Below are 13,112 nucleotides of genomic sequence, written 5' to 3'. Positions count from 1 at the left end.
ACAATAGCTCCTGCTGTGGCTAAGAATGGTCTTCCAAGGATCAAAGGGTCTTGGGCTTCTTCCCCCATCTCCAACACAACAAAATCAGTAGGGATCTGAAAGTTACCAACCATCAAGGGAAGGTCTTCTAAGATACCAACAGGAATCTTCACTGATCTATCAGCCAACACCAAAGAGAGTTTACACTTCTTGTATTGAGTAAATCCAAGCTTCTTTGCAATAGATAAAGACATCAAGCTGACACTAGCTCCAAGATCGCACAGACACCGCTCAAACACCATGGGTCCTAGAGCACAAGGTAAGGTGAAACATCCTGGATCCACTAGCTTCCTTGGAACATCTAACCTCTGGATAATGGCACTGCACTCGTGGGTAAGGATCATCATGCCCTCCATCTCTTTCTTCTTTGCAGCTACAACATCTTTCAAGAATTTGCTGTACTGAGGAACCAACATAAAAGCATCAATGATGGGCATTGTGAACCTGAACTTCACTCATTTGTTTCTCAAAGAGTACCTTGTACTTCTCCAATAGCTGTCTTTTAAATCTCCCCGGGAATGGTAGCTTTGGCCCATAGGGAGGAGGAACAAAAAAGGATTCCTTTGTTACAGTAGCAGTTTCACCATGTTTCACCATGTTTCATTGTCCTCTTCTCTTCTCCAACCTTTCCTTTGCCCTTGGCTTCAACAATCTTTTCTAGAATTTCTTCATCAACCTTCTCATCTACAATCACCACTTCATCATCAATGTTGATTGCCAACTCCCACCTTGCTTTTCACCATCCTTGGTGAGAATTCTTGGAGGTAACTCTTTACCACTCCGTAGAGTGATTGCTTTCATTGTTTCCTTGGGATTTTGCTCTGGCTTTCCAGGTAATGCCCCTTGTTGGCGACTTGGTTGAGAATTCATTGAAGCAAACTGGTTCTCCAAATGTCAGATCTTGTTGTTGAGCTCATTGTAGCTTCCATCAATCTTGGAGTGAATGTTCTTGAACTCATAACCCATTGTCTTCTCATTCTTTTCGTGAAAATCCAAAAGTTTCTTGAACATTGCATCCACACTTGTATCTGAAGCTGGAGCTTGGGAAGAGCTTCCTTGACCCTGAGTAGACTGATTGTTTTTATTGTTGAAACCAGAAGGGGTGTTTTGTCTAGGTTGATAGCTCCCTTGCTGAGTGTTTTGTTTCTGCAGGTATCCTCCTTGCTGGTTGTTAGAATATGACCTTTGCTGGTAGTTGTTGTACTGAAAGTTAGACTCTTTCCTGTACCAAGAACCATTGTTGTTGATGAAGCACAGCTCTTCTTGGCCTTCCAAACCATCAAACTCGTTGATCTTGGGAGGAACCTCTTGAATAGGATCACCCACAAAGTTCATCTGCTCTTTCTTAACTTGGTTGGAAAGAAGCAAGTCCATATTCTCTTGCAAGGACTTGATCTCTTTCTTTGTTTGCTGATCATCACTTCTGTTGACTCTATCATGCTCCTCACTGTATACCGAGTCACTCTTAGCCATGTTCTCTATCAGTTCTTCTGCCTCTTTCTTAGTTCTTCCCAAAAATAAACCATTGCTGGCAGTATCAAGCCTGTTTCTACACTGTGGTAGAGCTCCTTTATAGAAGGTGCTAAGCAAACTCTCCTTGCTGAAACCATGATGAGGGCATTGAGACCAATACAATAGCCCTTGAACCTCTCTCATGCTTCACTGAAGCTCTCTAGACCTTTCTGTTGAAACCCAGAGATTTCGTTCCTGAACTTAGTTGTTCTTGAAGTAGAGAAGAACTTGTCTAGAAAAACTCTCTTGCACTCATCCCAAGTAGTGACAGTGTCACTTGCAAGAGTCTTCTCCTATTGGTGTGCCTTGTCTCCCAAAGAGAAAGGGAACAACTTCAACTTGAAAGCATCTTCAGAAACACCATTTGTCTTGGACAAGCCACAATACTTATCAAACTTGTACAAGTGATCAAAAGGGTCTTCAGCAGCAAGACCATGATACTTGTTGTTCTCTATGGTGTTGAGCAGCCCTGACTTGATCTCGAAGTTGTTGTTCTCCACTGGTGGTGCTCTGATTCCCAACCTATGACCATTAATGTGAGGTTGAGGCGCGAGCTTGGCGCGGGGATGTTGTGGTTGGCGCTGTGGTCGAAGGTGATCAGCTCTTGGATCAACGCCTCCTTGGGCATCACCATCTTGAGGCAGATTCTCCATATCAAACCCCAACCTTTGCAAGTGAGCTTGTTGCTCTACTTCTCTTCTCTGTCTTGCAATCTCCATCTCAAGTGCTCTAATGTCTTCAACACTTGGAACTAGGTTTGTTGGACCTCTGCTCCTTGTGTTCATACACCTGAAATGCAAAGGGAGAAAAAGAAAGAAAAGCAATAACACAATTAAACAAAAATTGACTTAGTCTCAAGCAAATGACTAAATCCCAATGTTACAAACAACTTAGAATTTGGCAACGGCGCCAATTTGATGATAGGAGTTTCAAAGCTCCCAACCAAATGTTGTAGAATAAAGGATGTCAAACCAGTTCTAAGTGATTCTAAAGCAAAGGGAATGCAAGACCATGCTTAATCTAAGTGCTATCAATTGGTGAGATGATTTTTGAACTAGAATGCTACTGAAATACAATAAAGGACAAGCTTTCTTTCTTATGAGACCCTCACCCATGAATCCAAAGATGACTACTCACTACTCTTCATGATGAGCGCAAGAATCAATGATGATTTGGTGCTAATCATGATTAGTGATCAAATTAATCAAACATATCACAAGAGAAAATGATCAAGATCAGATCTTTCTACTAAAAGTTCTTTGTTATTAGATAGAAAACAAGATAATCCTCCAACATTAGGTTTAGAGAGTATTTATATGACTCCTAAAATCTAATGGGCTCAGTAAACAACCTGAAAAGCCCAAATTAAACATAAATTCTCGACAATAAGATAAGACGCGGCGCGGGTACACTAGGTCGCTCCCGTAGGTAGCTCCACGTATTTTGCTTCACGTTTCCAAATCGCGCGCGGGCACGTGACGTCGCTCCCCCGGGTCGTTCTACATCTGGAGCGGGTTAATCACCTCGCTGTGGTACGTCGCTCTGACATGCTTGCTTCTCGTCTTCAAACTGTGCGCGGGCACGGGACATCGCTCCACCAGGTCGATCCACAGAGTGAAAGTTGTCGACAAGAAGTTGGGCTCGGAGCGGGTGCTTCATCCCGGTGCAAGAGGTCGCGCTGTCTTCGTTTCACCTGGAGTGGGTGTCGTAGGTCGCTCCCGTAACCCGCCCTGGTGCTCTGCTCGCTCAAACAACACTTTCCACTCCCTTTTTGATCCCAAATGCTTCCAAGTACCTCTAAGAACTCCAAAAGAAACTACAAGACCTGATAAAGACTTATGCAATGCAAAAAGGAGATTAAAATGCATGATCCTTAATCCAAATGATCAAAACATGCAAGAATAGAGAGTTAAAACAATGTAAATATGCAAGATATCACTATTTGTTTTGAGTGGTCACGAAGAACCTACTTCCAGAACCAAACCACTGAGATTGCTTCACCAAGGCATCAAGTTGTTCTATTTTATCAACATGAACAACAAGAACTTTCAGATCCATAAATCTTTCCTTTTCCAAACCTACAATCATGCATCTTCATATGCTTATGAACTATAACTTGAAACAGGAAATTGTTCTTACAACGCAACTTTTCTATTACTGTTAAAGTCCAACTATTTTCTTGGAACCTTAATAAACCCCAGACTGAGTGTCCCTGGGTGTTGAGATTGATCTTCTTGGAAAATCAAATTGCACATAATCACAACATATAACAACTTGGCAATTTCATATACCTACGGAAGGCTGAACCTCACTCGTTTCGTGCGGCTGTACCTCACACGTTTCGTGCTCCTTGTCTCTGCATCATCATCACGTCTAGATTCTTCCCTTCTTTGAGTTCTATTATATCCTCCTCAACGCCATGATTATCATCATCACCAACTCTGTCCTCTTCATCCTCATCACGTCCAGGTTCTTCTTCATCCTCCAGAAGTTGTGCACCACAGGCTTTCACCTTCCATCTTCTATAGAAGACTTTGAACTGAAACACAAGCTCGCTGAAAGTGGCTTCTTCAGCTTCAGGGCAATCCTGGTCTAGACAGAAATTATCTTCAAATGTGATGCACATAAGATATTTAGAATATTTCTTATTTATTTAGTGTTTTATTTAGAGTTTATTTATTATTAAAATAATTATCTCTAATGTTTTAGGGTTGTTATGTTTTCTTATATATAGTTTTTGCGGCTATGGTTTTATGTAGTTTATGCAATTTATGATTTGATTAATAAAATTAAGAGTTCTCTCTTTATTCACTACAAGAAAACACAAGCTTAACGACGAAAATTAACGAGGAAAAGTAATCCTCATAAAATTACGTCTAGTTTACGAGGAAATTACGTGAGAAAATAAAATCAACGTTATTTCCTCGAAAAGTAACGACGAAACCGTTTTGTCATAAATTCGGTGTAAAGTGACGTGGCTTTTACGAGGAAATACGCTTTCCTCGTAAATTCGACATAAATTTAGCGTGCTCTTTACAAGGAAATAATTTACGTGTACTTAGCGAGGAAATTTTGAATCCACCAACTTTGTAGTTGTAACACGTTTTTTTCGGCCACCAAACTAATTTTCGTCGTAAATTTCTAGGAAAATTACAACTACCAGATTCGAAAGTTTCCTATAAATATGGACGTTTTAACAACACACCAAAAAACAAATTAAAACGTGAAAGAAAAAAAATGGCGGGCTCTGGGAATATTTTTGAGTTGCGGAAGTGGATGTATATGCATAGAGATGCTAACGGGAGAGTGACAAAAGAATACCTTGCGGGGCTGGAGACATTTATGCATCAAGCTGATTCGACACCGCTCGCCCAAGAAAGTGGTAAGATGTTCTGTCCTTGTCGGAAATGCAACAATTCGAAATTGGCAAACCGTGAAAATGTTTGGAAGCATTTAATAAATAGAGGTTTCACGCCAAATTACTATATCTGGTTTCAACATGGAGAAGGTTATAATTATGATCAGAATGAAGCTAGTAATAGTAATAGCAATTTCGAGGAAGAACCGGTTGATCATCATTTTCATAATGAATATAGTTACCATCAGGAAGAGATGTTAGATTATTATAAGGTTCATGATATGGTAGCCGATGCATTCGTAGATCATGACGAAGATTAAGAACCGAATATAGATGGAAAAAAGTTTTATGAAATGTTAAACGCGGCGAATCAGCCACTTTACACTCGTTGTAGAGAAGGTCTCTCTAAATTGTCGTTGGCTGCTAGAATGATGAATATTAAAACTGATCACAATCTACCTGAAAGTTGCATGAATGAATGGGCAGACTTGTTGACGTGTCTAGGTTTTTGGTACTTGTTTATATATTTTTTATTATATTTTTCTCGATTATTTGTAGTTTTTCGTTCGTGTTTCAGGTATATAGGTGATTGAGCGCGTTGGGAACCATTGGCATGTGCATACTGGAATTTCAAGGGATTTTCATATCCATCTGAAGGGGTTAGAGCGCAGAACGAACAATGGATCGAACCGTGACGCGAAGAAAAGAAAGAGAAAAGAAAGAGAAAAGAATCCATCGATCGATGGGTTTTTATTGAAAAACCCATCAATCGTTGGAAGATTTCCGGGAGTTTTTTTTTTAAATGCAACGATCGATGCGTTAAAGCCCATAAACCCATCGATCGATGCATCCTCGCTGTGTCCAGCTTCACCCACTTCCTCCACTTCACCTACTGCATCCACTCGTCTTTCATGATAAAATTGGAGCCTTTGTCGAAAAAGGAGGGTCCTTGGCCGATTATAAATAGGAAGGACGAACTCCATAAGAAAACACACCATCTTAGAGATCAAAACTTGAGAGAAAATAGATTTGTGAGTATTTTTTCTAGTTTGAAGCTTTGCTTGAGTTTGAAGTTTGTAGAAGAAGAAGAGAATCTCTTTCTCTTCCCAGAGAAGCTTTTCTAAACCCTCTTGTTTTCTTTATTCCTATAATAATCTCAATTATGTATTGTGTTTTTGGTTCCATGTGTGAGTAATCTACTAGTTAGGCTAGGGTGATTCAAAGGAACCCATGAATCCATGAAACTGATGTGTTAAAAAGGAGGTAAATCATTTGGTTCGTCATCTAGGTTGATCATAAAGCTTGAATTAGAAGGTACACCTAGTTCATAGGGCCCGAAAAACGCTACTATAGGGCTTTCGTAGCGTTTTTGTAAACGCTCTGACAGCCGCAGCTATAATAGACCTCCTCCCCTCTTATCATAGCGTATTTTCATGTGCTATTATAAGTAAATATATTATAGCGTTAATCATCAGCTATAGGATAGTTTTTTCTAGCATTTGATTCGTGCTATTATATTTGTGAAATATTTTATAATGACATTAATATCATAACTGAAAATAAAATAATTATAATTAATTAATTAAATATAAATTGATTAAAATTAATTAACTAAAAATAACATAACTTAGAATTAAATCGAAAATTAATTTGTAACCAAAAATTAAATTTTATTTATTAATTAAAATTAGATTACAAATAAATGTAAAACTAATCCAGAATTAAAAGATTAAATAAACCAAAACACATTAAACCAAAAACTAATTAGAACATATTAAACCAAAACCTAAAACTAATCTACGCCGTCGTCATCTTCTACTCCGCCTTTCTATTCTTCTTCTTCTTCTTCTTCTTCTTCTTCTTCTTCTTCTTCTTCTTCTTCTTCTTCTTCTTCTTCTTCTTCTTCTTCTTCTTCTTCTTCTTCTTCTTCTTCTTCTTCTTCTTCTTCTTCTTCTTCTTCTTCTTCTTCTTCTTCTTCTTCTTCTTCTTCTTCTTCTTCTTCTTCTTCTTCTTCTTCTTCTTCTTCTTCTTCTTCTTCTTCTTCTTCTTCTTCTTCTTCTTCTTCTTCTTCTTCTTCTTCTTCTTCTTCTTCTTCTTCTTCTTCTTCTTGCTCGGCTCCACCACCACCACCACCACCACTAAAGTGTCAGCTGCTTCATCATGCTATACGTTTCAGGAGTCGATCTTGAGCTCTTTCACTGACCTGGAAACAACGAGAAAAACACATTCTTTATCAAAACCAACAGCAAGCAGAGAAGGGATACTCAATATATATCTTAAAGAAACCAAAACCTGAGATGCAATTCCTTTATAATTCTTGACTCCTCGATCTCAGATTCGTTAGAAACGCGACAAAGCATTCACCAACACCAAACAAAAAATTCAAAACCACATAAACTTTAAACACTAACAGAGAACAACAACAGGACTCACACTTAATCGAACGCCTCGGAAAATGTCATGAGCACCACATTTGCTCACAAACGCCTCCACTGCTCACGAACGCCTTCTATGGTCATGACCACGAGCTCTGTCACGACCACCACCTTTACCAAGAACAAAAATATCAGATTCAGAGAGAGAGAGAGAAAGAGAGAGATAGAGAGTTACCCGTCGGATTCACGACCCCCACCTCTTCTCATGACAACCACGCCATCGTCATCTCTCTGTCTTCAAGAAATTCAACATTGTTTTCTATATATGGAACCACGGTTATCGTTTGCCACCAAGGGAAAGATCTTATGTGTCGAATGTAGAGGAACAGAAAGGAGCCACGACTGCAGATGAACTGAGAGGAGTCTAGACTGCGGAGGAGCAGAGAGGAGACTGAAGCGGAGAAGAGACCAGCCTTACACCAGAGGAGAAGAAAGAGGATATGAGTTAGATCTGAATTTGTTTTTTTTGTCACAAGATCTGGGTCGTTAGATCTGGAGAAAGAGGGGAAAAAGAAATGAAGAGATACTAATGAGATCTGGATCGTTAGATCAACTTCTACCAACGGTTAAGATTAAATATTTAGCAATCCTCGCCTTCTTATTTCATTGGCTAGCAATAATTCACCGTTCTTATTATTCTTTTCTACACGCCACAATCCACCCTTCTTGTTTATTTTTAAAAATATATATGATCTTATTTTGACTTAAAAAAAACAAAATGATTTTTAATATTTGTATATAGAAACAATTGTTATATTTTGGATTTATGATTATGATTTAATTTCAATAGGTTTTAGTTTAGTAATTATATTATTTGAAAAGATTACATTTATGACTTTGTATGTAGTGTTTAAGTTTAGGGTTTAGGATATTATATTTAGGGTGTAGATTTAAGATTTAGTGTTTGAGGGTTAAATTTAAAATTTGATATTAGATTTTTAAAATGATTAAATTTTGAGTTAAAGTTTAAGATTGAAGTTATATTATGAAAAGATTGAAGTTTTATAGTGTATGTTTAGGGGTTAAACCCTATAATTATATATAAATCTAAAATTGATTTAAATAGGTACTTTATAAATATTAATGATTTATAATTTAGTTTTATGATTAATTTTAAGTTGAAGATTTATGTATGATATAGAATTTGAGTGTTTGGATTTGTGGTGATAGGGTTTGAAGTATTATATGTGATTTGAAGTTAAATAACTTTTATATTCAATAAATTAGACTTATATATAACTTTTACAAAGTTAAGGGTTTACTGTTTATGATTTAGGAGTTAGGTATAGTGTTTGGAGTTTAGAATTTAAGATTTGAGATTAAGTTTTGAGAAAACGAAATTTTGAGTTTAAATTTATGATTTGAAGTTATAGTGTGAAAAGATAAGAATTTTGAACTCTATACCTAAACCCTAAACCTAAACCCTAAATCATAAATTTAAACTTTAAACTCTTTTTTGTATGCGTAAAAAGTAGTTACAATAGTCATTTTCATAAAAATTATGGCATTTTTGCAGTGTAGTTTTACGAATAAAGCAACACAGAAACAATGGTAATAAAATCAAAACCAAATCGACTAAAACCAACAAATATATATTTGACATGATTATAACGGTAGTTTGATACAGAGATCTGATAAATAATAAGCCAGTAAACTTATTCCAAGCATACTCTTCATTGCCACCTCTCTTAACATAATCTTCAGCGTGAGTGTGTATATAGGAACCAACAGGCTCTACACCATTCCTACTGAATCAATACCTAGCAGCCTTTAAGATGGATTCACTCATCTGCAACAGACATGAAAAAACAGTCAGAGACTTAACCCAGAATCGATTTCGAAGTGTAAGTCCTATAATGAGACGACAAGAACCACAAATCAATTTTCGAAAACGAGACATCTCAAGCTCTGAACTTCCCCTACAACTAAAAGTTTTTAAAAGCCAAACCTTTGGTCACAATAGCTTTGCTTCTGGAGTTCAACTGATACCATATCAATATATTATCTTGAGTATCAAACATAATCAATTTATTAGAGCAGACTACAACTCTCTTCATCGCTTAAGTGTATCAACCCCCAAAAATGCATTCATCATGGTTCCAACTTCCAAGCTCCCTCTCCGCTGTCGTAACAATCAAAGCACCATACTTTAGTCAAGACAAAAACTTTAGTCAAGCGTTCTTCATGACCAAAACAGAGAAGAAACGGAGTAAATACATAAACTATAGGCAAGTAAAGACTTTAAATTGTAACATAGAGCATAGAGGTGAAACAAGGGAAAAAAAACAAACTTTAGCCAAGAACAGAGCAAAGAGAAAGACTTTGGTGTTTCTAAGACTTGGAAAAGGATTAAATGATCGAACGGATGTGACGGCAGATCTGACGGCGAGGCGAGGAAGTAAGGAGTGACGGCCGAGAGGGGGAGGAGGATTGGACAGTATAAAGTTCGGCGAGACCTGTGTAGCACAGTGATGAGTGATGGCGGAAGAGAGAGGTTACAGGAGGAGCAAGATGAAGAGTCTCACCCGAACCGGTGAACTTTCTCTCGGAAAGAGCAGATCCAGTGTTCCCTTATCCTTGATTTTCCTATCAACACCAGTAACTTTCCAAAACCCAGAACGTGTAGTCCTCCTTGGCCTCTTATTCGTGGACTCATACGGAGAGAAGAAGTACCACACAAGATCATTCGATTCGATCTTCGATAACGGTGCAAACAAAAAGAAAACCTAAATCATGAGTTCCTCTGAATCACCCTAGCCTAATTAGTAGATTACTCACACATGGAACCAAAAACACAATACATAATTGAGATTATTATAGAAATAAAGAAAACAAGAGGTTTAGAAAAGCTTCTCGGGGAAGAGAAAGAGATTCTCTTCTTCTTCTACAAACTTCAAACTCAAACAAAGTTTCAAACTAGAAAAAACACTCACAAATCTATTTTCTCTCAAGTTTTGATCTCTAAGGTGTTGTGTTTTCTTTTGGAGCTCGTCCTCCTTATTTATAATCGGCCAAGGACCCTCCTTTTTCGACAAGGCTCCAATTTCATCATGAAAGACGAGTGGATGCAGTAGGTGAAGTGGAGGAAGTGGGTGAAGCTGGACACATCGAGGATGCATCGATCAATGGGTTTATGGGCTTTAACGCATCGATCGATGCATTTAAAAAAAACTCCCAGAAATCTTCCATCGATCGATGGGGTTTTCAATAAAAATTCTTCGCGTCTCGGTTCGATCTGTCGTTCGTTTTGCGCTCTAACCCCTTCAGATGGATATGAAAATCCCTTGAAATTCCAGTATGCACATGCCAATGGTTCCTAACGCGCTCAATCACCTATATACCTGAAACACGAACGAAAAACTACAAATAATCGAGAAAAATATAATAAAAAATATATAAACAAGTACCAAAAACCTAGACACATCAATTCCCCCAGACATGAATATTTGCTTGTCCTCAAGCAAAGACATACACCAGTCAACCTGCAAACAACCATGTTCACCATTCTTTGGTATTAAACCACATCAGTTAGCACCAACATTTAGAAGGGACTCCACGTAATTCGACCCCAACCTTATCTCTCGACCATTTTAAGCCCACACCTTATAAGAAGTATCCAAAGTTTCCACTGCCGACCTCTTTTAGATTTAAGGTGTGGTCTCATCATGGGGGGGGGTATCGATCAAAAGACACATGGATTCTTACTCGTTCAGGTTTTTCATTGCGCGACTGGTCTTTTCTTGCTCATTTCTTCCCTTTCTTCTCGCTCCACTCAGTCAATGTCTCCCTTTATTTCAAGGGTATCATTTTATTTTTTTAATTGACTGAGATTTTTGGACAGGCTTCCATGATTCAAGTCTTAATGGTTGCAGCCACCAAGCCCTGATCACTTCTTTTTGACCTTTATCCCCTTTTATTATTATTATTATTTTATTATTATTATTATTATTATTATTATTTTATGATGAATATTAAAACTGATCACAATCTACCTGAAAATTGCATGAATGAATGGGCAGACTTGTTTAAAGAGTATTTGCCGGAAGACAATGTGTCTGCTGATTCTTATTATGAGATTCAGAACCTGGTTTATAGTCTTGGGTTACCTTTCAAGATGATAGATGTTTGCATCGACAACTGCATGATCTACTAGGGAGATGATGAAAAGTTAGAAGAATGTCGATTATGCAAGAAGCCACAATTCATGCTACTTCCAACAAACGTACATGAAGCACTTGCATGTAGTATATTATAGCGCAGTAATTTTATGATGGTTTAGTTTACAATAATATATGACTAATAATGTTTTTAATTGTTTTTGGAATATAAAATAGGCATTGGAGCATTTTTCAGGGATCTGAGCATACACACTCTTAAAGAAGAAGTTGTGGAACAGCTTCATGAGAACATTTCCATCTTATTGTGCAATTTGGAGAAGATATTTCCTCCAGGATGATCCACAAGTGACGTAGACAAAAGGAAAGATCAACACTTTATTAAGTGGTTGAAGAATCAGGTATTAACTCAAACTCTTTTTCGTACATGCTCTGTATTTCAACGTTCTCTTTATTTTTGCCGGTTGATTATGACGACGATGCAGATTATCCTAAGTGGTTACACGAAGTAATTAAATCTCCACTTGTAAAGGTCACCACATCACATATGTATTTCACACGAGGCTATACTTTTCACACATATGAGTATGGTAGACAACGGGCAACCAGTAACTATGGAATATGTGTGAAAGGGGAAACAAATTTCTACGGTATCTTGACGGAGATTATTGAAGTCGAATTCCTAGGGATATTGAAGCTGAAATGCGTCCTCTTCAAATGTGAATGGTTCGACCCCGTCGTCAACAGAGGTGTTCGGTTTAACAAATTCGGTGTAGTTGATGTCAACAGTGGACGAAGGTACAACAAATTCTAGCCTTTCATCTTAGCTTCACAAGCAGACCAAGCTAGCTTCCTTTCATACCCTCGGATGAGAGATTCGGGTATAAATTGGTTAGTCGCGATCAAAGTTACACCTCAAGGACGAATCATCAGTGGAGAAGAACCACCATTGCAAGAAGAACAGATAAATGAAGTCGAGGAACCTGAACAAGAAATTGATGACATCCTTCTCATTGAACCGTAAAATCACGAGTAGGAAGATCTTACCGATGATGCCACAGACGAAGCTGTTGAAGACGAGTTTAATGAAAATGATGATGTTTCTAGTGATGACGAGAATGTCGATGTATCCGATTGATGTATTTGATTTTCTGTAAGGTAATGGGAGTTTGTTTTAGAAATAAGATATATTGAGATTATAAATTAAGGAATTGTGGTTTTAGAATTTGGGGTTTGGAATGGAAAGAATAGATTGAGGTTAAAGGGAAGATGGGTTTGGGGTTTGGAATATATGAAGTAGAAGATAAGAAAGATGGGGTTTGGGGTTTTGGGTTTCGTATTTTAGGGATTTAAACATAATCCTCGTTATTTCCTTGTATAATAACGAGGAACTTACGACGAATCCTAAAAATAAAGAACGCGGAACTCGTTAATTCCACGTAAGCAAAAATCGTCGTAAACAACTCGTAAGCTAACGAGGAAATAACGACGAAATAAAAAACAAAGAACGTGGTGCTCGGTAATTCCACGTAATAAGAAATCGTCGTAAATACTTCGTAATCGGAAAACGCGGGCCTTGCTAATTCCTCGTAGAATAAAAACTAGAAAAAAAAGAAGAGAAGAAAGATACTGGAATCACATGTGGCGAGACCT

General features: G+C 37.7%; 1 protein-coding gene across 1 annotated transcript; it reads right to left on the bottom strand.

The window, feature by feature from the left end:
* Positions 1-9,037: 9,037 nt before the first annotated feature.
* On the bottom strand, positions 9,038-10,059 carry LOC106313200. The gene is made up of 3 exons (XM_013750951.1): positions 9,914-10,059; positions 9,636-9,800; positions 9,038-9,133 (listed from the first exon to the last, which is right to left on the bottom strand). Exons 1-3 carry the CDS (start codon positions 10,028-10,030, stop codon positions 9,098-9,100), a joined length of 318 nt encoding a protein of 105 aa, XP_013606405.1. The 5' UTR covers positions 10,031-10,059; the 3' UTR covers positions 9,038-9,097.
* Between the last annotated feature and the right edge of the window lie 3,053 nt (positions 10,060-13,112).

This window comes from Brassica oleracea, chromosome C9, assembly GCF_000695525.1.
Source record: "Brassica oleracea var. oleracea cultivar TO1000 chromosome C9, BOL, whole genome shotgun sequence".
In the NCBI taxonomy this organism is placed as follows: Eukaryota; Viridiplantae; Streptophyta; class Magnoliopsida; order Brassicales; family Brassicaceae; genus Brassica; species Brassica oleracea.
Note: the sequence above shows the minus strand (reverse complement) of the source record. Positions and strands in the feature narration are given on the sequence as shown.